Source organism: Lampetra fluviatilis, chromosome 47 (genome assembly GCF_964198595.1).
Source record: "Lampetra fluviatilis chromosome 47, kcLamFluv1.1, whole genome shotgun sequence".
Taxonomy (NCBI): domain Eukaryota; kingdom Metazoa; phylum Chordata; class Hyperoartia; order Petromyzontiformes; family Petromyzontidae; genus Lampetra; species Lampetra fluviatilis.
This window is the reverse complement of record NC_136321.1, coordinates 1,790,175-1,815,010: the sequence shown is the minus strand read 5'-3', so window position 1 is coordinate 1,815,010 and position 24,836 is coordinate 1,790,175. Positions and strand designations below refer to the sequence as shown.

The 24,836-nt window shown below is 54.1% G+C and overlaps 1 protein-coding gene across 1 annotated transcript in view; it reads left to right on the top strand.

Annotated features, from left to right (window-relative positions):
- LOC144947786 (uncharacterized) overlaps positions 1-24,836 on the top strand; it is a 341,697-nt gene that overhangs the window by 254,078 nt on the left and 62,783 nt on the right. The window contains exons 2-9 of the mRNA XM_078877139.1: positions 2,969-3,097; positions 9,866-9,913; positions 10,780-10,826; positions 13,394-13,434; positions 16,530-16,697; positions 17,591-17,715; positions 19,142-19,261; positions 22,581-22,692. Of these exons, the coding sequence (XP_078733265.1) occupies positions 2,969-3,097; positions 9,866-9,913; positions 10,780-10,826; positions 13,394-13,434; positions 16,530-16,697; positions 17,591-17,715; positions 19,142-19,261; positions 22,581-22,692 (790 nt within the window). The remainder of the gene's footprint in view (positions 1-2,968; positions 3,098-9,865; positions 9,914-10,779; positions 10,827-13,393; positions 13,435-16,529; positions 16,698-17,590; positions 17,716-19,141; positions 19,262-22,580; positions 22,693-24,836) is intronic.

Genomic DNA, 24,836 nt, shown 5'->3' with positions numbered 1-24,836 from the left:
GTGGGGCGGTGCGTCACGTGGTGCTGAGCCCGCCCGAAGCGCTCTATGAAATACAGATCGAGGGCGTGGCTATGCGCGACAGACAAATAATCCCTGGTGGGCAGTGTGGAACCTGTTGTTCCTGCCTGTATAAGTTTCCAAGTGATGATGAGCCACTTCTTTGAGCTATCATTTGTGGCAATGTGGCTTTTGAAAAAGAGCTACGTCGTTCAGTGGGCCTTACCTGGTAAAATAAGACAATTGTGTAATAATCCTTCCAGAGACGGCTTCGGAATCGGTCCTTTTATTTCCACTCCACAATACACTTTGCTCACTCACTCTCCGTTGCTGGCAGACAACGGAGAGAGGACAGACCACACACTAAGTCCCCACCGCGCACGTGGCAACCCCAGCCCCCGTCCGCGCGTGACCCTGCTCTTGTCAGTTTCAGTCTGCTCCCGATCGTTCCCCTCCACTCGCTCTTAATCCCTTCGTCACGTGGTTCCCCCAGCCAATCGTACATGGACAGCTTCGACCATTCTCGATGGTTCCCTGTCAATCCCGGGACCACGCCCCTCATCCGGCTCCCCATTGGCTGGGGCCCCGAATGGCTAGGCCAATCACTCCTGATGACCTGTGGTGATGACGCATGGGCCATGGTCCCTATCTCAACCCTTATTGGCTACAAGCAGGACCGGCAAGCCAATCCCCACGTGAACCCTCTATGGCTGTTATTACAATTGTATGATAAAGTTTTAGTTTGATTGCCGTGATAATGCCTTCTCTCGTCTTATATAGCTTTATACCGTGCCTTAGTCCAGTACACTTTCACTTAATTACACAATTGTATGCAAAATGATAGTGATTAAAATAAATAGTGGGGTTATTCAAAGTTTTGCTGTAGCTATGGTGACAGTTATGAGGACAGGTGGTAGTGGTTTAGGAGGGGTTGGGGTCGGGGTCGTGATGGGGGTTGGGGTAGTGATAGGAGTTGGAGTAGTGATCAGGATTCGGGTAGTGATAGGGGTTGGGGTAGTGATAGGGGTTGGGGTAGTGATAGGGGTTGGGGTAGTGATAGGGGTTGGGGTAGTGATAGGGGTTGGTGTAGTGATAGGGGTTGGGGTAGTGATAGGGGTTGGGGTAGTGATAGGGGTTGGGGTAGTGATAGGGGTTGGGGTAGTGATAGGAGTTGGGGTAGTGATAGGGGTCGGGGTAGTGATAGGAGTTGGGGTAGTGATAGGGGTTGGGGTAGTGATAGGGGTTGGGGTAGTGATAGGGGTCGGGGTAGTGATAGGAGTTGGGGTAGTGATAGGGGTTGGGGTAGTGATAGGGGTTGGGGTAGTGATAGGGGTTGGGGTAGTGATAGGGGTTGGGGTAGTGATAGGGGTTGGGGTAGTGATAGGGGTTGGGGTAGTGATAGGGGTCGGGGTAGTGATAGTAGTTGGGGTAGTGATAGGGGTTGGGGTAGTGATAGGGGTTGGGGTAGTGATAGGGGTCGGGGTAGTGATAGTAGTTGGGGTAGTGATAGGGGTTGGGGTAGCAGAGGTGGGACAAAGTCATTGTTATGCAAGTCCAAGTCGAGTCGCAAGTCATCAAATTCATGACTCGAGTCTGACTCGAGTCCAAGTCACATGACTCGAGTCCACATCTCATAGGTGGGACAAAGTCATTGTTATGCAAGTCCAAGTCGAGTCGCAAGTCATCAAATTCATGACTCGAGTCTGACTCGAGTCCAAGTCACATGACTCGAGTACACACCTCTGTGGGGTAGTGATAGGGGTTGGGGTAGTGATAGGGGTCGGGGTAGTGATAGGAGTTGGGGTAGTGATAGGGGTAGTGATGGGGGTTCGGGTAGTGATAGAGGTCGGGGTAGTGATCAGGTTAGTGATGGGGTAGTGATAGGGGTAGGGATAGACCTGGTCATAGCTGGGGGCAGGCCGTAGCAGTATGATTGGCAAGGGAGAAGAGATGAATTTTACGGGATGAACCGAAGCCGGTAATAGTGAAGATGATTGTTTCATGTGCGGCGGGAGTTTGTTCCAGTGACCGGTGTGTGCTGGGCACCGACCGTTCCAACGTTCGAGACATTGGATGCAGCCAGTGACGATGCTGGTCTCGGCATTGTTAAATGCATGGCCCTGCTCTGTGAACACATTGTGCGTCATAGCGGAGGACCCGGAAAAAATCCACGTGACCAGGGGGACAGCATGAAAACTCCAAATGTATGTATGCGCACGGTTAGTTGGTTGGTTACACAAAGTGCTGGCAACAAATGAACCACAATAACTTGCTGATCCCGTCAAGGAGCATCGACACGCAAACTCCGGTCATCCTCCCAGCGGCCTTTGGCTGGCCATCAAACAAAGGCGGCGATCACCGCATCGCGCGGCGCTCTCAGATGCGCTTCCGCGGCCGCCTGGAACGCTCTTCCTTCCGATATTACGTACGGTGCTGAAAGAAGTTCAACGTACGTACAATCGTCCGGCTCAAGCAGCTCAATGTAAAACTGGAGCAGTCGTTGCTCTGGTTGAGCGCGATGCGTTGGTGTCACGTCGGGGGGGCCGCCACCGGGCGCCCGCTTGTGTTGCGATGCTCGCCCCTGGGCGGATCCAATGCCGTGCAGTGGCTTCAGCAGAGGATGCTGAGCGTCGTGGTGCGTGGGGTGACCTTGTTGGACCCCCTCGACTTTTAATGTTTCCCAATGAATCGGGAACGTGCGACTGAGGGTGGGGGGGGGGAGCTGGTGAGTGATGCGGGGGATTTGTTTACGCGCGGTGAATTTGAGTATCGGTCAGCGCGGGCGTCAATGTTGTCTCTGTGCCATTCCGTGGTGCAGTGGTTAGTGGCACTGCACTCGGCTGGATGGTGAAGGGTGGCGATGCATGGCGATGGATGGTAATGGATATTGAGGGATGGTAAGCGATGGTGAGGGGGCGGTGGAGGGGTGGCGATGGATGGTGAGCGGCGGGCGTGCTGGCTGTGCCTGCAGGCTGCGTCGCTGGAGGCGGTGTCGCAGCGCTACGCGGACTACTTCCACACGCACACGGGGGACGTGTTCCAGCGCCTGGAGGAGATCCGCAAGCGCCGCGTCACCCTGGAGCCCGAGGACTCGGCCCAGGTACTCCTCACTCGCACACAAACGCAGAGGTGCCCCATAGTGGCGAGGCGAAGTTGTCTACCTCGCCTGGTATACAGGAGGTCGTGGGTTCGATTCCGACTCTGACGCCCACTGTATATTTGGAGTTTGTGTGTCTCTCTCTCTCTACCCGTGGTCGCGTGGAGTTTTCTCCGGGTCATCCAGTTTTTCCCTCCACGTTTGGAATCAACAAGACGTGAGCAGAGTATGTAGCTGCTGCTATACATTTCCACATGATAAGCCACTTCGTTGGGCTATCATCTGCTGCCAGGTAACTTCTGAAAAAGAGCCCTACCTGGCAAGATTTTTTTTATAAAGTGTAGTCTACATGGACTGTTGGGGCAAGTGCTGTCAGCGAGTACCTATGAAGGCTGACAGAGCACGAGGTCTTGGGTGTGTCTGGAACCACGCCTGGTCGCCTTTGTCTCCCCAGCACCTCACCCACGTACTCATTTGAAGGTCGAGTCGTCCCAGCACCGATGTCGGTTGGCCGTGAGCGGGAATCGAACTCGGGTCGGCGCGTTTGTAGCGCCGTGCCACGCTGCACGTTCACACACAAACCCACGCGCGCGAAAACAAGGATGCCACCCACCTCGGCTGACGGACCGCTGGGGTGTAGAGGCTGTCGACGACCAGAGGTCTGCAGAGGCCGGATGGTGTGGTGTGGCCAGAAACCCACCATTTTGCCACCTTTGTCGCCCCAGTGAGTCAGCTTACACAACGCAGCAGGCGCTTACGTCAGATTGAGATGGTTTAGGGGAGGTTCAGTATCCACTCAACTGCTGATGTCAGCCATGGCCACAGCAATTACCACTGCAATTGTGTGAACCACCCTACCACAGCATGACAAAGAACCCTCCACTCGCCTTAGCAGGCTGTTGGGGCAAGTGCTGTTAGCGAGTAGCACCTAGGAAGGCCGGCACTGTGGCACACGGCGGGGTGGGTGGCCAGCACGACCCGCCCTGCCGTTTTTGTCTCACCAGTGCTGATGTTTACACACCGCACCAGCCACTCGTTTGAAGGCTGAGTCGACCGAGGGGAGGCCCAGGACCGATATAGCTATTCGTCACCAATGTTGGCCGTGAGCGAGAATCAAACTCAGGCCGCCGGGTTTGTAGCGCAGCGCGTTAACCGCTGCACCACCGCTCCCCACAAATACAGTCAAGAATTCAAGGTTGATCTACCCAGCACAACAATATACAGAACACTTTTCCAGATCCTTTTGAATAATAACAATACAAATAATAATATCGTTTATTAGTCGGCAACGAATAGTGTCGTATTTGTCCAAGCAAGCCTCGCGGAGTCTCAAGACGCTTTCTCAGAAGTGTCCTGCATTGGGATCTTTGGCTAATTCTTTGAAGGAGTGTTTCACTTTGCTTGGGCAGCTACAGCAGCCACGCAAAGAAAAGCCACCCTACGTATGGCAGGATAACACTTTGCCCGAGGGCTGCACAGAAGCGGTGCTTGAGCCCAATGGCTGCACGGCGTTGTTCTGGCCACGTCGCGTGATGTCACGGCAAAAGCGAGACGAACGTTACGTGCGGCACCGATGAGACGGTACAGGTGAGACAGACTGCAGGCAGGATGATTGAGACGAGGCAGTACAAATGAGACAGGCAGAGATTACACCCAGGATAATACAGCCAGCGGCACGGACGAGACGGGGACGGGTGAGAGAATCGGTGACTTTTCATCGTCGTGGTAAATTCATAGGATCTCGCCGGAACAAAACCACAGCCGCCGCTACGCCGCGACCTCTTGAGCGTCGACGACGCTCAGAGGTCGCCGGCCAAGGGGGAAACCAAAAGCCCCGGCGGTGGCTGCGGTGGCTTGCGGTGAGCTCCGTACCAGGAGTGGGCAGGCGCGGGCGGGGGGGGGGCACCTTGTGAAAAGGCCGTGTGCGGGCTCTGGCAGAAGGAAAGGAGCGGTGGCTGACACGCGTCGTCGTCGCCGTTCCCATAGCGGAAGTCGGGAGGCCGACATTCGACATCCCCCCCCCCTCCGAAAAATGTGTTCTCTCGCTTGCTGACGAGAGACGCCGTTAAGCCTCCCAATGTTTCCGACGGCAGTCGGGGGGCGGGGGGGGGCGAGCGCCCTACAGCAGCGTTTCAGACGGCGCCGGAGAGAGTGGCCGGCTTGGGGGCGATGAAATGCGTTTTAATCGGCTGGACGCTTTTTGTGCAAGGGCGGAATATCTGCAGGAACATCCCGCAGGCGAAGAGCCCTCCCGCGGAGCGAAACAACAACGCCGCCGATGTCATCTTCACCACCCTGACATGGAGCGCCCGTGCAGTGCATTACGCTCAGCCACTTGTGATGCGCGGCGCGCACCGTCCGCGTCTGTGCCACGGTTATAGTGTGCAACTCGCGAGAGCCACGGAGTTCGAACGCACGTACGTTGAACTTCTTTCGCACCGTACGTATCTAATCGGAGGTGCGGGGGGGACGGACAATGATCGAAACCGGCCAGGCCTCGACGTAGCCCATCGAGGTCCCTTCGATGCCGACGTGAAATGAGCGTCCCATTGTTCGCGAGTCAGACGACGGCTGTGCCCGCGTATGGCTGGCTCCTGCCACGAGAATGCGGAATTTCCAGCGGTTGCTCAGAGTCGTGGGTGCAGATGGGCACGGACCCACGTTTGCATTCGCAATGCACCGTTCTCGTTCCTCGGGGGCGTGAGGTCGAGCGGATAGCGGTCATCGTCCGTCAGATGATGGGCCGGGCCCCGACGACGCCGCGACGCGGGGTGGGACCCAGCGCTGGATCACTGACGCGTGGTAGCAGCGCCAGCGTGCGTGAACGTCATCGGCAAGGGGACCTCATTTCGATGCGTTGCAGACTCTTCTCTCGGAAATGACGTTGAATCTCGGTCGGCTGTCATCTCTAATTTCGAGCGCAGAAGAATACATTTCGACTTGTTTTTTTCCTGTCTGTGCTTGCGTGCGCGCGTTGTCATTGAAAGCTGCCGACGGACGGTTTGCTGAGGTTCATCGTGAAATCTAATCGCAATCGGAAGCACAGATTGGAGAGTGCTGAACGATTGGCGTGAAACTTAAACTTCTAATTGCGATATCGTCAAGTGAGAAGGAGGGCGATGGGTTCTAGAGTTTAGTAGCAGGGAGTGAGGAGGAGGAGGAGGGGGCGATGGGTTCTAGAGTTTAGTAGCAGGGAGTGTGGAGGAGGAGGGGGTGATGGGTTCTAGAGTTTAGTAGCAGGGAGTGAGGAGGAGGAGGGGGTGATGGGTTCTAGAGTTTAGTAGCAGGGAGTGTGGAGGAGGAGGGGGTGATGGGTTCTAGAGTTTAGTAGCAGGGAGTGAGGAGGAGGAGGGGGTGATGGGTTCTAGAGTTTAGTAGCAGGGAGTGTGGAAGAGGAGGGGGCGATGGGTTCTAGAGTTTAGTAGGAGGGAGTGAGGAGGAGGAGGGGGTGATGGGTTGCAGAGTTTAGTAACAGGGAGTGTGGAGGAGGAGGAGGGGGTGATGGGTTCTAGAGTTTAGTAGCAGGGAGTGTGGAGGAGGAGGAGGGGGTGATGGGTTCTTGAGTTTAGTAGCAGGGAGTGTGGAGGAGGAGGAGGGGGTGATGGGTTCTAGAGTTTAGTAGCAGGGAGTGAGGAGGAGGAGGAGGGGGTGATGGGTTCTTGAGTTTAGTAGCAGGGAGTGTGGAGGAGGAGGAGGGGGTGATGGGTTCTTGAGTTTAGTAGCAGGGAGTGAGGAGGAGGAGGAGGGGGCGATGGGTTCCAGAGTTTAGTAGCAGGGAGTGAGGAGGAGGAGGGGGTGATGGGTTCCAGAGTTTAGTAGCAGGGAGTGTGGAGGAGGAGGGGGTGATGGGTTGCAGAGTTTAGTAGCAGGGAGTGTGGAGGAGGAGGGGGCGATGGGTTGCAGAGTTTAGTAACAGGGAGTGTGGAGGAGGAGGAGGAGGTGATGGGTTCTTGAGTTTAGTAGCAGGGAGTGTGGAGGAGGAGGAGGGGAGATGGGTTCTTGAGTTTAGTAGCAGGGAGTGTGGAGGAGGAGGAGGGGTGATGGGTTCCAGAGTTTAGTAGCAGGGAGTGTGGAGGAGGAGGAGGGGTGATGGGTTCTTGAGTTTAGTAGCAGGGAGTGTGGAGGAGGAGGAGGGGTGATGGGTTCTAGAGTTTAGTAGCAGGGAGTGTGGAGGAGGAGGAGGAGGAGGTGATGGGTTCTTGAGTTTAGTAGCAGGGAGTGTGGAGGAGGAGGGGGTGATGGGTTCTAGAGTTTAGTAGCAGGGAGTGTGGAGGAGGAGGAGGGGTGATGGGTTCCAGAGTTTAGTAGCAGGGAGTGTGGAGGAGGAGGAGGGGTGATGGGTTCCAGAGTTTAGTAGCAGGGAGTGTGGAGGAGGAGGAGGGGTGATGGGTTCCAGAGTTTAGTAGCAGGGAGTGTGGAGGAGGAGGGGTGATGGGTTCTAGAGTTTAGTAGCAGGGAGTGTGAAGGAGGAGGGGGCGATGGGTTCTTGAGTTTAGTAGCAGGAAGAGGAGCGGGGAGGAAGATGAGGGAGGAGGAGGGAGGAGTTTCCCAGAGGTTAGTGTCAGGGGATGTGTTGAGGAGGGGGAGCGGTAGTGTAGTGGGGAGCGGTAGTGTAGCGCGGTTAGGGCGCTACGCTACGATCCCGGCGACCCGAGATCGATTCCCGCTCACGGCCAACACCAGTGACGATTATCTGAACCGGTGCTGGGCCTCCCCTGGGTTGACTCAGCCTCCAAAGAATTCCTGGTGCGGTGGGTAAACATCGCCACTGGGGAGACAAAGGCGGCCGGGCGTGGTGCTGGCCACCAACTCCGTCGTGTGTCACAGTGCCGGCCTTCAAAGGTGCTCGCTAACAGCGCTTGCCCCAACAATCTGTTCATGCTCTGCGGGGCGATGGGTACCAGAGTTTTGCAGCAGGAGGTGTGGAGGAGGATGCGCCCTCAAACTTTGTTGCCGCGCATTTGGCACGGCGAGACGCAGAGACGAGTCTCAATGATCGGGTCAGTGGGTGGGATTGGACGAGAGGCTCCTTCACCAGAGCACCGGTCGGGGAGGATAGTGGGCGGGGGGGGGGGGCGACGGCGTGGCGATGAGAGGTGGGCGAGGGAGGCAGACCACCGGCGGCTGTGACGTTTGCGAGGCGGGCGACGTTGGATCGTATTCCAGCTGAAGACGTTTCGGTGTTGCCAGTTGGTGGCACGGCAAGTGTCGGGGGCAGAACCACACCCTTGTTGGACGTCACTGCTCGTTGCACGGAGATCTCTTCGCTTATGTCGACGTGTCTACAGCAATAGGAGATTTGTAGGTTCTAGCGGTACACACACAAGGTTTATAACCAATCTGTTAAGAAGGACCTCTTTTGGATTGTTTGCATTCTGCTAACCCCGTTACTTTTGTAGGCCCCTTTTTTATTATCTCGGATAACGTTTTATTCTCATTTTTGTTCATTCGACAGTAATTGCTTCTCGCGCATCAAAGCTCAATGCATTTTGCTCTCATGCAACCCTTTGCGCATATATGAAGCACGGTTTGCGCCAAAAACTTCCGGACAAATCTATCTTTTTTGTGTGCTCATAAATCAGCACATTGGTCTTTGAAAACGGCTTCATAACACGATCTGTTTGAGCAGACAAAGTCTGGTTGCAGTTTCAAATGTACGAGTCTCATCAGCAGATGCGTAGCTGTCAGATAAATCCTGTCATGTCGCTGGATGTTCGTAACTACGTACGTATGCTCAACTTCTTTCGCACCGCACGTAGCCAACCGCGCAAAACCGGAGGTGCAAACTTAGGTGGGGTGGTTCCCGCGCGTAACATCTGGCAAGAGAACGGCATTGATTTTTCTCGGTCTGACTGCTGTAAAGATTGGGAATGTTAAAAGCGGTCGGGCCTCGAGTTGGCCTGATTATAAAAAAAATCAAATGCTGCTGGGGAGATGTTCACAGCTGCACGGTTCCTCATGTCGTTTTCCCGGAAGGAGGAGCGAAACGATGGATACGTTCGCAACGTCGCCGTACAACCCAAAGGCTACCGAGTTGATGGACGTCCACCGTTGTGTTCTGCAGAGATGGAATTGCGTCTGTTTTTAATGTTATCCCACAATGCTCTGCAAAAATGGATAATAGACTGATAGGCAATGATGCAAGAGGGTTGGTCGCTTCCACACGGGGTAAGCAAATGTTACCAGTGTCCACCCTGAGCAGTTTCTATCACGGCCAGTGTCCACCACGGCCAGTGTCCACCACGGCCAGTGTCCACCACGTGCGGCATCCACCACGGGCAGTGTCCACCACGGCCAGTGTCCACCACGGCCAGTGTCCACCACGTGCGGCATCCACCACGGGCAGTGTCCACCACGGCCAGTGTCCACCACGGGCAGTGTCCACCATGGGCAGTGTCCACCACGTGCGGTGTCCACCATCAATTCTACCAACACAATACAGAATAATTTTTATATTCCTTTGACATTTCACGTCACTTGTAGTGGGTTATTTTTCTCTCCCCCACACTGTCAAACACACTATGGTACCTTATTTAACCAACAGAGAAAACTACTGCATTGACCTTGCTATCGGATGCATTTGTGACCTGGTGATTGGAGGGAAGGCTCACAAGTGGACCCCCAGCAAGCCCTCCCCCCCACTTCCTGTTCACTGCTGATCAGCGAGCACCCCACGTTCACTGATCAGCAAGCCCTCTCTACTGCGTCCGCTGCCGATCCTTGTCCTTCCGACGGTTCACATCTCATCTGACGCTGTCTCGTTCCCCGCAGGGCATTAAACGGGAGGCCGACGCCGACAGCGACCACGCGCAGGCCAAGGTACCGTCGCCGTGCGGGCCCAGGGAGCCGGCAAGCCGGGGAAGATACAAAATCCACTCCATTGCTTGAGGCGGTGCTCATCTTGTTGACAGCCCTGAAGCCAGTGGGGGACATTCCACATTCCCATCGTGGTGGGGGTTGAGGGGGGGCACAGGGGTGGGGCGAGTCTACCTGTAGGCCAGCCACGTTGGCTAGGAGATGTTAACTACCTCGCCTGGTATCCAGTAGGTCGCGGGTTCGTTGCTGAACCTGATGCCCGCTGTATATTTGGAGCGTCTCTCTCGCCGCGGTTGCGTGGATTTTTCTCCGGGTCCCCCCGTTTTTCTCTCCACGTTTCGAATCAACGTCACGCATTTGGAGTATTCGGCCGCTCGACATTTCCACGTGATGATGATGAGCCACTTTGTTGAGCTGTCACTTTGTGGCCAGGTCATTTCTGAAAAAGAGCTACGTAGCTCAGTGGGCCTTACCTGGCAAAATAAAAATGTCGTAACAGTTGAGTTTAAGTGGTGCTCGTTGTACCGACCCCAGAGGGATGATGGGCCGAGTCAATCCCCAACCAGGATGTGAACTCACAACGTGAGCAACCTGGTCGGTGCAGAGCATTTGCAGTGGAACTTAACAGCATGTTCAGTTCATTTAATTTCAACCTTCACGCCTTTTCCTGGGTCTCCGCACTTTCCCCATGTCTGGCATCGCAGCTGGGATTAATTGCAGGGTGGTGTTGTACGTGAATGGGAACCGCCTGTGGTGTGCGCACTGTTGGGGGGCCGGGGGGCCGGGGGGGGTGCGGACGCTGTGTAATTGTTTTTTGCCCATGTTCTTGGCTCTTTCGGTAAAGTCACGTTTTTTTGCCCATTTCATAGGAGGCGACGAATTTTGGACACATGGCATCGCCACCAGAAGACTTAGAGTAAGGAAACCTTTGACACTCATTATTATAATTATTCCGTTATTGATTCTAAAACAGATACATTATCAAAAAGTATAAGGCCGAGGCGTTGAAGGCGACGGGGGCGTGTGGTGCTGGCCACCACCACCGTCCCCTCGTGCGCCATGCTGGCCGTAACTTTAATCGGTGCTCACGAACAGCGCTTGCCCCAACGGTCTGTTAAAGGCCACAATGTGGCGGGAACTTTGTCTTTGTGTAAGGGTGCCACAGTGGCGAGATGTTAACTACCTCGCCTGGTATGCAGGAGGTCGTGGGTTCGATCCCGACTCTGGCGCCTGTTGTATATTTGCAGTTTGCACATTCTCCCCGTAGTCACGTGGGTTTTTCTCCAGGTCCTCGGGTTTTTACCGCCAAAATTAGAACCAACATAGCGCGTTTCGAGTATTTGGCTGCTATACATTTCCACGTAAGGATAAGGCCACTTGGTTGCGCTATCATTTGTGGCCAGGCCACTTCTACAGAAGAGCTACTCAGCAGCCCAGTGGGCCTTACCTGGTCAAATAAAAACATGAAACAGGAATGAGGACCGTCATCTCTCGGTTGACAGTGACATCGGTTGAACGGTTTTTCAGTTAACGTTTCGCCTCCCATCCTGGACCCCATGATTTTGACGAACATTAACATTGTTGACTAACGGGAAGTGTTCACGTTTTATGCACGCGGGTGCCAATTTCGGCCAATCCGAGCACTCTAAGTGGGGTTGAGCCGTGCTTTCGTCCATTCAGTGACGCCCATTTATTAGCGTTTTAGACCTTCAATTGCTTTGTTTACATTGCGGTTTCTGCTTTGGCAGTGGAAACAGCTCTCTTGGAGACTCATGCAATGCCTATATTCGACTAACAGCTTTTTTTGCTTCACAGTAATTTTCGTGGAACGGATTAAAAACGCTAACAGAGGAACTACTGTATATAGGGGCATAGCCGGCTGAGGAGCCATTACGGCGGATTCAATAGATACAGAACGTGTCCTAAGTGCGAAGTCATCACCACAGAGCCGTTGCAGTGCAACGCACGAGCTAGTCGCAATGCCGCTGGGTATTCACTACTGCAGCGAGCTCCTGTACCCAGCAAAGCCTCGCCGAGTCTCAAGACTCTTGCAGCAGGAGGAGGGTCACCTTCCCGAGGTTTTCGCCGGCCGCTCCTTATGTACATGTGTAGGGGAGCGATGGTGGAGCGGTTAGCGCGCTGCATACGAAATTGGCGACCCGAGTTCGATTCCCGCTCACGGCCACCAACACCAGGTGGCAGTGTGTAAATATCGCCACTAGGGAGACAAAGGCGGTCGGGGTGATGCTGGCTATCCACCCCCTCGTGTGCCGTGCCAGGCTTTATACGTGCTCGCTAACAGCACTGGCCCCAACAGTCTGTTAAGCCTATACGGGGGGGGGGGGATCTTTGTCTTTGTGTACTCGTGTGTGGGTTGTATTTGCACACGCTGTCGAAAAGCGAACAAAAGCTTGGCCACAAGGTTTCCTCTCAACTCATGGTGGTCTTTGGAATCTGCCAGTAATTTTTGTTGTTGTTGTCCGGCGTTAGGAACGTACAGGCAGTAAGGCGCGTGCGGGTTACGTAGCGGATCAAAAAAAAGAAATTGCTGCCGCCGCCGCCGCCACCAAAATGAAACGCCACTCGGGCAGCTCCTCGGAGGGCCCCCGTGGCGAGGCGCCCGCTGTCGTCACGAATTACCGGCGTCGGTGCGCTCGTTCTGGTGTGCGCTGTTGCCGTTGTTGGTTTTTGTGTTGCTGTTGCCACAAAATGGATTTTACGTCCGACACGGCGGGCACGGCCTGCTCGCGGGATACAGCGCCACCATAAAAAAAATAACGCCCATTTGAATATATCTCTCAATTAAACGTTGGTGTAAAACACGATAGTTGTGGGAATGTAATTGCCTCGTATGCCCTGTTCTTTATTTAGTGACGTTCTGGAAATGATCTTTTCAGTGATGTAAATTGTTTTGTTTTTATAGCCCCGACGAAACCCGACGAAACTAATTGGAATATTGAGGGGTTTAATTTTTTCCCCTTTGTTTTTTCCCCTTGCTGGGAAATCTTTTGTAAGCACCGCCACGTGCGTCTGCACACCAAACGCCGTACGGGGAATTGCCTTGCATTGTACAAATACAAAGAACCCCCGTATAGCCTGAAACAGACTTGGGGCAAGTGCTGTTAGCGAGCCCCTGTGAAGGTCTAAAGCGGCACACGAGGGGGTGGGTGGCCAGGACCACGCCCGGCCGCTTTTGTCTCCCCAGTGGCAATGTTTACACGTCACACCAGGTACTCATTTGAGGCTGAGTCAACCTAGGGGAGGCCCAGGACCGGTTCAGATAATCGTGACTGGAGTTGGCCGTGAGCGGGAATTATACTCGGGCCGCCGGGTTTGTAGCGCAGGGTGCTAACCACTGCGCCACTGCTCCCTACTGACGCACGCACACACGCACACACACATTTAAGTGTATCGCAGGCTAACACTTGCACTCGTCATCGTGATAATCCCCTTTCACATCCTTCATTTCTCCGTTTGACACAGAAGCTCTCTGCACAAGTCGACATCGCAAGACGAGGCAGTGGGTAAGCATCGCGAGTGCAGTTCATCCTCGCGTATCCGTCCATCGCGTATCCGCTCCGACCAACTAATCTGCCCGCGCCCGCGTGCCCGCTACAGTATCGGCTGTCGTTCTCTATAAACGCTCCAGCCCTTTTCACAACGTGTGCCCAATGCCGTGGTGCCCTGCGAGTCGGACATGCGCCCGTCGTCTCCGTTCCAGGAACGCTTTCCGTGCCGACCGCGCGTTTTGAGCTCTCGGCTCGGCGCATTCTGGACGCGGGGGTCCGGCGGCTGCCTCGGGCCATCTGACCTCTCGAGGTCACCTCAACCACCTTGGAATTGAATGACGCTGAAATCCATCAATTAAACATTCTGGATTGAAGCAACGCAGTCAATACAAATAAATAAATCGGCCATTCCCTATCTACCGGTTCAGGAAGGCCTCCCCCCGCCTGCCTTCCCCACACATCGTGTCGGTTATGGGGTGCTTTTGCCGTACTTCACCACGTTGGTCAGCGCGGATTTGGTGCATATATCCCGTTCCCATTCCGATGGCGTACGTGTACATCGTGAGTTGTTCTTCCGATTCGGTTTCCTATAACGTACAGAACCGGAAATAAACTAAAATAAAATGATTTAATCGGGAGGGCGTGTGGCACAGTTTGGTGCCGGCTATCGTAGTATGCGGTCGTATCGCTACGGTTCTCTGCGGTGAGTAACAATGTCTTTAAAAACCACGGCGCTGCTGCGCCTCTCGAATTAAAATTAACTCTGAGCCGCTCGCAGCGGTGAACGGGACAGCCCCGCCACCCTGCAACTTGCAGACGTCTCAGAGCGGGAGAAGCTCAAGCCAATAGAAACCAGCGACTGGTTTCGCCTCCAGCGAGACTCTTCCGATCCGACGCTAGTTGACGAGCCCGAGCTGTAGTGATTTACCGCTCGTTGCAGAGGTTTCGCGGTTCGAGCCCCCGCGGCCGCCCTGGTTAATACTGCCCGGTGCACTCACCTCAAATACTACACACTGCACGCTGCTCGGTGCACGTCAAAAGTCCCGTTACATTTGAAAAAGAGTAGGCCGTTGTGTGCCCGTGTCACGGTCCAAATTCGCCAATTACCCGTTGTATGTACGTATGCATAGCCAACCGTGCTAATCAGAGGTGTGTGTGTTTGTGTCGCTGTGTGTGTCGCTGTGTGTGTGTGTTCGTGTCGCTGTGTGTGTGTTTGTGTCACTGTGTGTGTGTTTGTGTCGCTGTGTGTGTGTCACTATGTGTGTGTGTTTGTGTCACTGTGTGTATGTGTTTGTGTCGCTGTGTGTGTGTGTTTGTGTCGCTGTGTGTGTGTTTGTGTTGCTGTGTGCATTTGTGTCGCTGTGTGTATGTGTTTGTGTCGTTGTGTGTGTGTGTCGCTGTGTGTGTGTTTGTGTCGCTGTGTGTGTGTTTGTGTTGCTATGTGTGTGTGTTTGTGTCACTGTGTCGCCTGTGTTTGTGTCGCTATGTGTGTTTGTGTCACTATGTGTGTGTGTTTGTGTCGCTATGTGTGTGTGTTTGTGTCGTGTGTGTTTGTGTCGCTGTGTGTGTGTGTGTGTCGCTGTGTGTGTGTGTGTGTCACTGTGTGTGTGTGTTTGTGTCCCTGTGTGTGTGTTTGTGTCGCTGTGTGTGTGTTTGTGTCGCTGTGTGTGTGTTTGTGTCGCTGTGTGTGTGTTTCTGTCGCTGTGTGTGTGTGTTTGTGTCACTGTTTGTGTGTTTGTGTTGCTGTGTGTGTTTGTGTCGCTGTGTGTGTGTGTTTGTGTCGCTGTGTGTGTTTGTGTCGCTGTGTGTGTGTGTTTGTGTCGCTGTGTTTGTGTCGCTATGTGTGTGTGTTTGTGTCCCTGTGTCGCCTGTGTTTGTGTCGCTGTGTATGGTTGTGTCGCTATGTGTGTGTTTGTGTCGCTATGTGTGTGTGTTTGTGTCGGGTGTGTTTGTGTCGCTATGTGTGTGTGTTTGTGTCGCTATGTGCGTGTGTTTGTGTCGCTGTGTGTGTTTGTGTCGCTGTGTGTGTGTGTTTGTGTCGCTGTGTGTGTTTGTGTCGCTGTGTTTGTGTCGCTATGTGTGTGTGTTTGTGTCGCTGTGTGTGTTTGTGTCGCTGTATGTGTTTGTGTCGCCTGTGTTTGTGTCGCTGTGTGTGTTTGTGTCGCTATGTGTGTGTTTGTGTCGCTATGTGTGTGTGCTTGTGTCGCTATGTGCGTGTGTTTGTGTCGCTGTGTGTGTTTGTGTCGCTGTGTGTGTGTTTGTGTCACTGTGTGTGCTTGTGTCGCTGTGTTTGTGTCGCTATGTGTGTGTGTTTGTGTCGCTATGTGCGTGTGTTTGTGTCGCTGTGTGTGTTTGTGTCGCTGTATGTGTTTGTGTCGCTGTGTGTTTGTGTCGCTGTGTTTGTGTTGCTATGTGCGTGTGTTTGTGTCGCTGTATTGCGTGTGTTTGTGTCGCTGTGTGTGTTTGTGTCGCTGTCGTGTGTGTTTGTGTCGCTGTGTTGCGTGTGTTTGCGTCGCGGTGTGTGTTTGTGTCGCTATGTGTGTGTGTTTGTGTCGCTGTGCGTGTGTGTTTGTGTCGCTGTGTGTTTGTTTGTGTCGCTGTGCGTGTGTGTTTGTGTTGCTGTGTTTGTGTCGCTATGTGTGTGTGTTTGTGTCGCTGTGTGTGTTTGTGTCACTGTGTGTGTTTGTGTCACTGTGTTTGTGTCGCTATGTGTGTGTGTTTGTGTCGCTATGTGCGTGTGTTTGTGTCGCTGTGTGTGTTTGTGTCGCTGTATGTGTTTGTGTCGCTGTGTGTTTGTGTCGCTGTGTTTGTGTTGCTATGTGCGTGTGTTTGTGTCGCTGTGTTGCGTGTGTTTGTGTCGCTGTGTGTGTTTGTGTCGCTGCCGTGTGTGTTTGTGTCGCTGTGTTGCGTGTGTTTGTGTCGCTGTGTGTGTTTGTGTCGCTATGTGTGTGTGTTTGTGTCGCTGTGCGTGTGTGTTTGTGTCGCTGTGTGTTTGTTTGTGTCGCTGTGCGTGTGTGTTTGTGTTGCTGTGTTTGTGTCGCTATGTGTGTGTGTTTGTGTCGCTGTGTGTGTTTGTGTCACCGTGTGTGTTTGTGTCGCCGTGCGTGCAGGAAAATCCGACAGCAAGAAGAAAGGGCGCTCCTTCTGGCAGAGTCTGCAGAGACTACCCAGCCGCACGTCTACGCGGACACCCAACCGGACACCCACGAGGACTACAAGACAGGGCAGCGTCTCTAGTCAAGGTGCCCAGGCCAGACAGGGCAGCGTCTCTAGTCAAGGTACCCAGGCCAGACAGGGCAGTGTCTCTAGCCAAGGTGCCCGGGCCAGACAGGGCATTGTCTCTAGCCAAGGTGCCCACACCAGACAGGGCAGCGTCTCTAGCCAAGGTGCCCGGGCCAGACAGGGCAGTGTCTCAAGTTTGTTGAGACCAGAAGTTTTAATAAATTCGACAAAACAGTCAATTCAAGCGTGCTGGTTACTGCATATGTACTGAATATTATCCGTCTATTATGACAAACTGATTTATTTGTGCAAGCGATCGTTTTAATCTCATGAGTAGTACAGGGTGATTTTCATGACTTCGTGAGTCATTGCAATCCGATGCATGCGCATTCTATTTTGAAATAAATCCGAAATGACGTGAATGCGATCATGTTTTAGCCAATTGAATTGGGTCCATTTGTAACAGAATCCACAGGGTAAGACCCGGCCAGTGGTCTACGGGTCGTCATCGGCTAGCCCAAGGCTCGACCTGAACTAGTCACTGCCGACGAAGGCAGGAAACACCGCGCTTATTTTTTCGTATGGCGGCTGATGTTGGTGCAGAGCAACGGCTACGATTTCACATTCAGGTGGTGAAGCCAGACAGCCTCGTCAGGAGCAGCGGAGTGGTGTTCCATCATCATCGCTGTGATGCCTCCTTCGTATTTGTGGATCGGGGCATCGCGTCGTCACACGTTGTGGTGACGTCACCGCCACTTAGTGGCGAATGGCGGTTGTTGTTGTTGTTCTGGATGACCACAGTCGCACCAATGCTACTGGAGAGTTGTTTTACTTTCTATTCGTACATCATCGGGTAACCGCCACCTGCTACAGTTTGTGCAGTGGACGTGGGTTTTTTGGGAGGGCCCGTGATCTAATCTCACTCCCCTGCGCCGTGCGCGCTTGGCAGGTGCCCCCACGAGCCCGGGCGTGAACTTCGTCGCGAGCGAAATAACGATGAGCGACGAGGATCGCATCGAGCTCATGACGATGGTGAAGGACAGGCGCCTCACCATAGACGAAGCTCTCGCCAAGGTATGTATGTGTGTGTGTGTTGAACTTCTTTCACACCGTACGTGGACAACCCATGCTTATTGTAGGTGCGGGGGAAGGACAACAAACCAAACACAAAAAGCAGTTCTAAAGAAATTAGTTGTCAATGTACATGATTTAAAAGTGCATAGCTCCAGTGACTTCCTAATATCGGAAGAGCGTTCCAGACGGTCGCAGAAGCGCATCTGAAAGCGCCGCGTGATTTGGTGACCACCATTTGTTCGATGGCCAGCAGCCAAAAGCCGCTTCTGCTGAGAGGGTGAGCGGAGTTCACGTGATGGTGGTTTACGCTCCTTGACGAAACACTTTGTGTGGATTGTTGGCGCGTCGTCCCCTCTTCTAGAGGTGGTACTACCTGCCTGGAAGGTTCAACGGGCACACATGGTGGTAAGCTTGCAGCCCCTCCCTCCCTTGTTTAGCCCCACCCACTGTTAGATAGCCACGCCCACCCGTCCGCTAGCCCGCGCTTCCCACCATCGTGGAGGAGAGGGACCTCTCCTATTTCTGACGTTGGCCGCAACGACTCCTCCGCTAATTCCACCACCGTGGTTGACACTTCGCCCTCACGAAATATCCCGAGACGTGTCGGCGTTCGAGCCCAACGGCGGCCCCTGGTCAACAGTGAGGGCGAAGTGTGAACCGCACACGCCGTCTGCTGCATGGTGGACGTTTCAAGGTCCCGTGACTTTCGTTGAAAAAGAGGAGGCCCCTTTGTGCGCCGGCGTCACGGTCCACATTTGCCACATTTAATGAATTACTCGCAAATCACTGAATGGGAGAAAGTCACGTAGCAAAATAAAACTAAAAACAAGTTTTTATTTGAACAGATCAGGCCCACTGAGATGCTATACAGCTCTTTTTCAGAAGCGACCTGGTATCGCAGTCAAATACTCTCAATGCGTGATGTTGATTCTAAACGTGGAGGGAAAAACCCGAGGACCCCAAGAAAAGTCCACGAGAGAGAGAGAGACAGGCAAACTCCGAATATACAGCAGGCGTCAGGGTCGGGATCAAACGCACGACCTCCTCCATACCAGGCGAGGGAGGTAACATCTCGCCATCGCGCCCCCCACCCCCAGCCCCCCTACTGGCAGGTTAATGGCCACTTGCGGGCCGGTGCTGCTTTAACCTTGTGCCACACAGGGACAGCTGCCACTGGGGCTCCCCCTTGGCTAGAGATGCAGGGTGCCTCGAGATGCACTGCACGGGTGGCGTGGTATATACGGCGATGATGATGACGACGACGATGACAGTTTGTGTTTGTTCCCTTGTTTGTGATTGTTCCTCTATGCGCGTTGGTTGCCGTTGTTCATTCTCCTGGCCGTGCTCTTTGTTCTGTTCCCCGTGCACGCGTTCCACCCCCCGCCCGTCCCCGCCCCCCCTCCCCGGGCCCGCCGGGCCCCACCAGCTGGAGGCTTACGAGACGTTCAACCAGCAGTGGAGAAGGGAGTCCTGCCCGTCCCCTCTGCTGGCGCAGCACGCCTGCCACACGTTGCCGCGGCGAGACCGCCACTGCGCAGCCGCTCACGTCAGTGCCGCCGCGACACCCGGCCGCACACACTGCACTCAGACTAAACTACTCAGATATTTTAATTTTACCAGAAGCGGCCTGGCCACAAGCGATAGCCCAGAGAAGTGGCTTATTGTTGATTTCTAAATGTGGAGGGAAAAACCGGAGGACCCGGAGAAAAATCCACGGGGAGAGAGACACACAAACTCCAAATATACGGCAGGCATCAGGGTTGGGATCGAACCCACGGCCTCCTGCATACCGGGCGAGGTAGTTGACATCTCGCCACACAAAACCACGTGCAGAGCGGTCGGATTCAGTGGTGACCGAGCGCTCTCTGTAGGCCGCCGTACAAACGCCGCGTTGTTTCCCCGTGACCTTGTAACAGGCCGGCCTGCCTACATCACCGGCTTCGTAGCGAGAGAAGGCACAGGCCCCGGCTTCAGTGCGATTGACTGTTTGGACACAGGTGGATCCTCTCGGATTGCTGGGGGTCGATTCAATCACAATGCTCACCTGATTGGTGGGGGAGAGGGCATTTCCTTGCTCGGGGTTGCGCTGCCCCAGGCCTCCATAGGCACCCTCCCCCTTCCCCGCTATCCATAGGACAACCACCGGTGACTTTCTCCCACAGAGTTGGGACTCATTTTTTTTCGTTTGGACCCCGGAGAGATGATGAGCTTTAGTGAATCCCCAACCGGGATGTGAACCCGCGGGTTTCCGATTGCGAGCCGCTCGCCCTACCGCTGAGCCAGAGGCGTCTCTCCGTTTTGTGTCGATTGCGTACGGGCGGGTCCACCGCGTTCACCGTGTCCACGAGCCACGGTTGAGTGTCAATGCTGTCGGTCCACCAGTGCCCCCCAGTGGCAATGCCACAGGCAGCGAAACAAATTCACACTCCTCAATTAACACTGCCGCATAAATAGACATGCTCGGAGACCAATAGACTCACACCGGGACCTATAGACTCACACAGAGATCCATAGACTCACACAGAGATCCATAGACTCACACAGAAACCCACAAACTCACACAGAAACCCATAGACTCACTAGGTTACTCACAAACTCACACAGACCCATAGACTCACATGGAGTCCCACAAACTCACACGAAAACCCATATACTCACTTGGTGACTCACAAACTCACATGGAGACCGATAGACTCACTCAGAGAACCACCAACTCACACGGAGACCCATAGACTCACTGGGTGACTCGTGAACTCACACGAAGACCCATAGGCTCACTCGGTGACTCATGAACTCACACGGAGACCCATCGACTCATTCTGTGACCACGAACTCACTCGGAGACCCATAAACTCACACAGAGACCCATAGACTTGCTTGGAAACACACAAACTGACACGGAGACCCATAGACTCACGACTAACTCCTATCGCGAGCGACATCGGAAGCAGTTCCTTCTCCACCCTCTGCCAACCTCAACACACTCAACAACACAGCTGTGTGTCCTCGAAGAGAAAAGAGGATATAACAGGCGACGTTTCAGGGAATGACCCTTTCTTCATAGCACACCGCGTACGGCAAGGCACTGCTCGGTCCAATCCACGCGTAGCCGCGGCAGGCGTGGGAGCGTGTGTGCTGCGCCCCGATTAAAAAAACGAAAATCGGCCCCAAAAAATGTACGGAGCAGCTGTACTTTAAAAAATCGCATTGAGAGGCGCGGAGCGTCGCACGGTTATTTAGAGAACGTGTTCAGGTCAAAGAGTCATTTTGATTGTTTAGAACGGTGAGTGGGCTTGGGCAGAAAGCATCGCTTAGGAGCGATGGTGGCCGATGGCGATGAAGAGTAACACGAGTACCGCTTTGTGGGGAAGTCAACAGTGGTCATCGCAGAGAGACTGGGCCCCCTGCCTTGAAAGTGTGGAATGTCAGCCACTGGTGCAGGACCACCTTGGGTTGCCACCCATCCTGGTTTCCCAGGATCATCCTCTTGTTGATGAGGCAGGGTGGAGGGCGGGTGGGGGTAGACGGGAGGGAGGGGGGAGGGAGGGGGGAGAAGAAGGGAGGAAGGAGGAGGAGGAGGCAGCTGCTGTCCTGGGAAATCTGTCGTTCTTCCCGAGGACATTTAAAATACATTTTAATCCCAGGGACATTTAAACATTTAAATCGTGTATTTTGTCAGTTGTGCGATGTGGATCATAATACCCCACTCACTCGAGACGACGCATGCACACGCCGTTCTCCCACTATTGTGAGGGATTCTTCTCCTTTTTCCCACAAAGGGGCGCCGCGGTGGTGAGATGTTAACTCCCTCGCCTGGTATACAGGAGGTCGTGGGTTCGATCCCGACCCTGATGCCCGCTGTATATTTGGAGTCTGCCTCTCTCTCTCTCTCCCCACACATTTACAATCGACGTCGCGCGTTCAGAGTATTTGGCTGCTGCTGTAAATTCCCACGTGACGACGATGACGAGCCACTTCGTTGGGTTATGATTTGTGCTGACAAGGAGCTACAGTGCTGGCAAGGAGCTACAGAACAGCTCAGTGGGGCCTTCCCTGGTGAAATGAAAATAGTTTATAGTTTAGTTTGACGATACGTCGTGGGGTTTTGCACTACACAGGTGCCAACTGTAGGTCCACCCTGGAAGAGGCCGGCGTCACCCCACACTTTCGCAAGACCGGACTTGAAAAACATTGATTTTCTCTTCTGTTTAGTTTCATTGAGCAAAAAAAGTAATTCCCAGCGCCATCCACGTTTTCATCTCACCTTGTTTGCTGACTCGTGGCACATTACGGATCCCGGATCGCTTGAGGGAATCGCTGTCACCGTTTTGTCTTTCTCTCTCACTGCGCGCGTCTGGATCCATCGCCACCGCCACAAGCGTTTTGTCTGGTGGCCACAGGAGCCAAGTGTCCAGGCGAAGGCTTGCCCCTTAAAAGCGTCGACCGAAGTCACTTTTTCTAATTCCCCACACCCCCCGTGTTTTTGTCAAGTACGTTGCATAATACTGCTTTGCCACGACTGGGTCCTCGGTGCGGCGAAGGCCCTGCATTGACAACACCGCTGCGCCAACTTTGATTGGATTGGGGGGCTGATGCTGTGATCGCACGAGCTAATTAAATAAGTAAACACCGCAGTTTTGGAGGTTTTCTTACGTTCTACGTGCCAACGCAAGCGAGGCTGACGTTGACCGCATGTCCAGCCACCATCGATATGACTTAAGCGTTGCTGCCTTCAGTAGAACCACAATATCTGCTTAATCAATGTGGCGCATCTTGTGTATTGATTTCACGCGTGTCTGCGCGCACGTATGTACGCACGTGCATGTGTGTGTGTGTGCGTGCGCATGTGCGGCTGTGCCCTGCAGGGCGAGGTGCAGAGTGACTACGAGCCGGACAGCTGCAGTAAGTTCGGTCGGCTACACAAGCTGGAATCGTCGCGCGCTGCAGACCGACCTCGCTTTGTCACGGCGGGAGAAGGTACGACGTTACTCCCCCACCGCCAGACGCATCATCGCACCACACCACCAGACACGTCACCGCACCACACCACCAGACACATCACCGCACCACACCACCAGACACGTTACCACACCACGCCACCAGACACGTCACCACACCACACCACCAGACACGTCACCATACCACGCCACCAGACACGTCACCACACCACACCAACAAACACCACCACACCACGCCTCCAGACATGTCACTCCTTGGCAGCTCTGCCAAAGAGCGGTTCCCCTTCTAATGACAGAGTCGCCAAGGAGAACCGTCACGGGCTCATGTTGCCCGGAAGTGCCGTTGCCGCTTTATCGATTTGCGCCATCGGACACCCCAAGGCGAGGTAGCCCGAGGCTTTCCTGTTGCAGAGTCCGCCCTGTGCGGCCAAGAATCCGTCGCGCCGTGGCTGCGTCGAGCAGTTGGGGTCACCATCAGTGCAGACTTCTGCTCAGCAAAACCGTGGCAGCCGTTGCCGTGACCACGAGACCTCGAACGGTTCCCCTCGGTGCGACTCCACTCCTCGCGCTACTTGTCCGACAAAAGCTGATCCGGGAAGCTGGCTTACGCCGGTGGTTTCTCTTTCAAGCGCCGAGGGTTTCTCGCGTTACTTTTTAACCTTTGCCCGACCTCGACGTCCGCTTCGACGTCGGCAGAAAGCCTTTGGCGACGCCGTCGACTGAACCCGCCGCAGGGTCATTCCTGCGCGCAACTCCCGTCGGCTGCATCCTCATCCTCTCTCAGGGAACGCGGCCAAGTGACCGTCAACCCAGATCGCCTCGGGGCTATCGGAAACCGAAGGCCCACGAGGTCACTTGCGCCACGTCAGCCCCCCCCGGGGCCAGCCTCGGCCAGCGATACGGAGACCTCGGCAGAGGCGCCATCACCCACCCCCGTTTGTATGAGGGGACCTCGAGCGTCCACGGTCTCTCGTGCGGGGTAACGGCCAGGAGGCGGCACTGCGTGGTGCGTGCCTCGCCCACTGGCCTGCTCCTCTTCGCTGCAGCTCCTTCCCACCGATGGCGATTTTCTGCGCAGCCTCTGGTAGGACGGAGAGACGCTGCACGCAGTGCCATCGTGTGCTACGTGCGCCACGTCAAGGCAGTGAAACCGCTGGGTTCATGGCAGCCTCCTGCTCGCATGGTTGACGAACTACTAAACTAACGTATTTTTATTTTACCAGGTGAGGCCCAATGAGCTATGTAGCTCTTTTTCAGAATCGACCTGGCCACAAATGATATCTCAACGAAATGGAAATTCAGAGGAGCCAAATTCTCTGAACGCACGTTGATTATAAATGTGGAGGGGAAAACCGGAGGACCTGGTGAAAAATACACACGACCATGGAGAGAACTTTCACAGTCCAAATATGCAGCAGGCCTGTATACCAGGCGAGGTAGTGAACATCTCGCCACCGTGGCACCCAATCTCGATCGTTGCAAATCACGCTGTGGGCGCCCCCCCCCCCAACACCTACAAACTACAAATTAAACCCAAAGTATTACATCGGACACTGTAACGTCGAACCGTGGGGACCCCCCAAAGTGAGGGGCCCGGGGCGGTCGCCCCAATTCGCCATACCCTCAGGGACAGCTCTGCCAACGGTAAACACTCACTTGTTATCTACCTTCGCAGAAGCTCAGAACTGGGCCCTGCACTGGCACAGGAACCCAGATTGTAACGGAGGAGGCTGAGCAGGAAGCCTCGGTGTGGTGGGTGGAGGGGACCGCCCGCCTCACCCCAAGGGGAGTGGCAGCGGCGGTCCCTCCCTTCCTCCTCCTCATGCCCATCACATGCAGGGGAATACCTAAAAACAGAAATGTTAAATGTTGAAACATGAACAAATATTCGTGAGAATGTCTCCATTCTGTGCTGCCGCAGAGGAACGAGTTCACTAAGTACCGACTCTGAGGTAACTATTTATTTGTAACAATTTTTTATTTTACCAGTTAAGGCCCAATGAGCTATATAGCTCTTTTTTCCGATGTGGCCTGGCCACAAATGATAGCATATCGACGTGGCTCATCACGTGGAAATTTTAAACAGCCAAATACTTTGAATGCATGTTGATTATAAACGTCTATGGAAAAACCAAAGGACCTGAAGAAAAATCACTCCGGGGA